This window comes from Mesoplodon mirus (genome assembly GCF_964341445.2).
Source record: "Mesoplodon mirus genome assembly, chromosome: 6".
In the NCBI taxonomy this organism is placed as follows: domain Eukaryota; kingdom Metazoa; phylum Chordata; class Mammalia; order Artiodactyla; family Ziphiidae; genus Mesoplodon; species Mesoplodon mirus.
Genome location: NC_138982.1, coordinates 9,201,283 through 9,204,263, shown reverse-complemented (window position 1 = coordinate 9,204,263; position 2,981 = coordinate 9,201,283). Strand labels below are relative to the sequence as shown.

At 58.7% G+C, this 2,981-nt stretch overlaps 1 protein-coding gene across 1 annotated transcript; it reads left to right on the top strand.

The window, feature by feature from the left end:
• Positions 1-741: 741 nt before the first annotated feature.
• On the top strand, positions 742-1,989 carry PAQR9 (progestin and adipoQ receptor family member 9; the record flags this gene model as incomplete). The annotated part of the gene is made up of 1 exon (XM_082625239.1): positions 742-1,989. One exon carries the CDS (start codon positions 742-744, stop codon positions 1,873-1,875), a length of 1,134 nt encoding a protein of 377 aa, XP_082481365.1. The 3' UTR covers positions 1,876-1,989.
• Between the last annotated feature and the right edge of the window lie 992 nt (positions 1,990-2,981).

Genomic DNA, 2,981 nt, shown 5'->3' with positions numbered 1-2,981 from the left:
CCGGCTGCGCTCCTCTCCCCTCCCCCAGCGGCCGCAGCTCCCCGCCCCCAGCGAACGCGTCTCTCCAGTGTCCTCTCGAATGCCCGCGTGGCTGTCGGGTTTCGAATCCCCGCGCCGACCCTCGCTCTCGGCGCGGGCTGCCGAGTTGCGGGCGCAGCCTTTGGTCCCCCGCATCAATCATTAACGGGCCCTCTCGGGCTTCTGCGACCCGAGGGAGGGGGGATGGTACGGAACTCGAGCCCAGGGACAACTCTATCCCCCGAGGCCGCCGCGAAACACTAGCCAGAGAGGCCCCCGCCCTCCCCCAGTGCGCCCGTCCCTCCCTCCCTCCAGCGCCTCAGCTCCCACATCCCCGCCTCCCGCGCCGGGGGCGGCTGCTGCTGCGCCCGCACCGCGCGATGCCCAGTCACCGCAGCAGCGCCGCCGTCAGCCGCGCCGCCACCGCCGCTGCAGCAGCGCGGGCGGCCGAGAGCCGGTAGCAGGGAGCCTGGGGAAGGGGCCGCCGAGCCCCGTGCGCTCCTACCGGTCGCTACGCGGCTGCGAAATCGATGACTATTTTTATTTACTTATTTATTTATTTCTTAGGAACGGCTGCTCCGAGGCTCAGGTCTTCTCGTGAACCTGCAGCGACGCCCCCGGCGCGTGCACAAAGGCTCCGACGGCAGCCGGCGGGGACTGGCGAGCGCGCCGGAGCCGGCGCCAGAGGTCGCCTGTGCGCGCCCTAGCCAAGCCCCGGGCACCATGCCGCGGCGCCTGCAGCCCCGGAGCGCGGGCACAAAGGGCCCGCCCGGCACGACCGCGGCGGCTTCGGAGGCCGCCTCGCGCCCCCACCCCTCACCCTCCGGGGACCCTCCGGCCTCCGCCAAGCCGCTGCTGCGCTGGGACGAGGTGCCCGACGACTTTGTGGAGTGCTTCATCCTGTCGGGCTACCGGCGGCTGCCGTGCACGGCGCAGGAGTGCCTAGCCTCGGTGCTGAAGCCTACCAACGAGACGCTGAACTTCTGGACGCACTTCATCCCACTGCTGCTGTTCCTGAGCAAGTTCTGCCGCCTGTTCTTCCTGAGCGGCCGCGACGTGCCCTTCCACCATCCGTGGCTGCTGCCGCTGTGGTGCTACGCTTCGGGCGTGCTGCTCACCTTCGCCATGAGCTGCACGGCGCACGTGTTCAGCTGCCTGTCGCTGCGCCTGCGCGCAGCCTTCTTCTACCTGGACTACGCGTCCATCAGCTACTACGGCTTTGGCAGCACTGTGGCCTACTACTACTACCTGCTGCCGGGCCTGAGCTTGTTGGACGCCAGGGTGATGACCCCGTACGTGCAGCAGCGCCTGGGCTGGCACGTGGACTGCACGGGCCTCATTGCCGCCTACCGCGCGCTCGTGCTGCCCGTGGCCTTCCTGCTGGCCGTGGCCTGCACCGTGGCCTGCTGCAAGAGCCGCACCGACTGGTGCTCTTATCCGTTCGCGCTGCGCACCTTCGTCTTCGTCATGCCCCTGAGCATGGCCTGCCCCATCATGCTCGAGAGCTGGCTCTTCGACCTGCGGGGCGAGAACCCCACGCTCTTCGTGCACTTCTACCGCCGCTACTTCTGGCTGGTGGTGGCCGCCTTCTTCAACGTGAGCAAGATCCCCGAGCGCATCCAGCCGGGCCTCTTCGACATCATCGGCCACAGCCACCAGCTCTTCCACATCTTCACTTTCCTCAGCATCTACGACCAGGTGTACTACGTGGAGGAGGGCCTGCGCCAGTTCCTCAAGGCGCCGCCGGACGCGCCCACCTTCTCGGGCACCGTGGGCTACATGTTGTTGCTGGTTGTCTGCCTGGGGCTGGTCATCAAGAAGTTCCTCAACAACACCGAATTCTGCAGTAAAAAGTGAGCCTCCGCCTTGGAGGAGGCTGCCGGCTCGCCCACCTGTTGGTTTCAAGTTTCTGTTGTTGGTTTGTTTTCAAGTTTTGTTGTCTTTCCTTCTTTGCTCGAGGAGGGTGCTGCAAAACCACAGGGAAAAAGTTCAGTGCGACAAGGGAGTCTCAGTGCACTTAGGGCTTTGGAAGAGGGAGGTGGGGCAAGCAGGAGGGAGAGGGCGGCTGGTTCTTGCCCCTGGAAAAAATGCAGGTGGTGTCTGTGACATCCAGGGATTCTTCTAAGGCAGCGAATAGAACCCCACATAAAACCCCAACCAGTTCCATCTTCCAGTCGTCTTCTCTGCCAGAGGTAATAACGAGCAGCGCTTGTGAGGTCAGGCATGCAGTAAAGAGGGTAAGTAGACAGAATCCATGGGTACTTCCGTTTCGGTGTGAGGAATGCTTGGATTTGTCAAAGAATAGAGCTTTGTAGGAAAAGAGCACAGAGACACTAACCCAGGGCTTCACCTGCTAGAAAATGCATGGAATGTGAACACACGTTAATTATTTCAAAATGTTTCTTAGATGTTATTAAATAGTAATATATACAATGATTTTTCATAATTTATCAAAGCCTGTGATCTGCACTGAATTTTCTTTGTCACGTAGTTTTGAATCTTGCAGCTCTTCTGCATTGCATATACTTGAACTGGACATCAGGGCAAGCTGCTTGAGAGTTCTCAGCTACTTTTTTAAACAGTATTTTTTGAAGGCCTGTGTGTGTCATGATACAACTGTGAATTATTCTACCTTAGGGACTCTGGTTAAACTATTGGGAAGGAGCTAAGTGGTTTGTATAGGTCCCAGATTGCTATTTACTTATGTATTCCACAAAACCCATCCAGTTTTTTGGTTTTGTTTTTAATCTTATTCTCTCTTTCTCTACTGATTCAAATTGCCACTGGAATAAATGTGCCTTTGAAGCGATGTCCAAATGACTGGTCCTCAGACATAGTTTCTTGCATGGGGAGAGCAGTAGGTGTAAGCTTTTCTTACTTTATTGCAAATCAAGGTTTAACATTCTACTCAGGAGGGAAGGAAGATGGTATGGGCTGTAAGTTTTTGGCAGGACCGGTAGTGG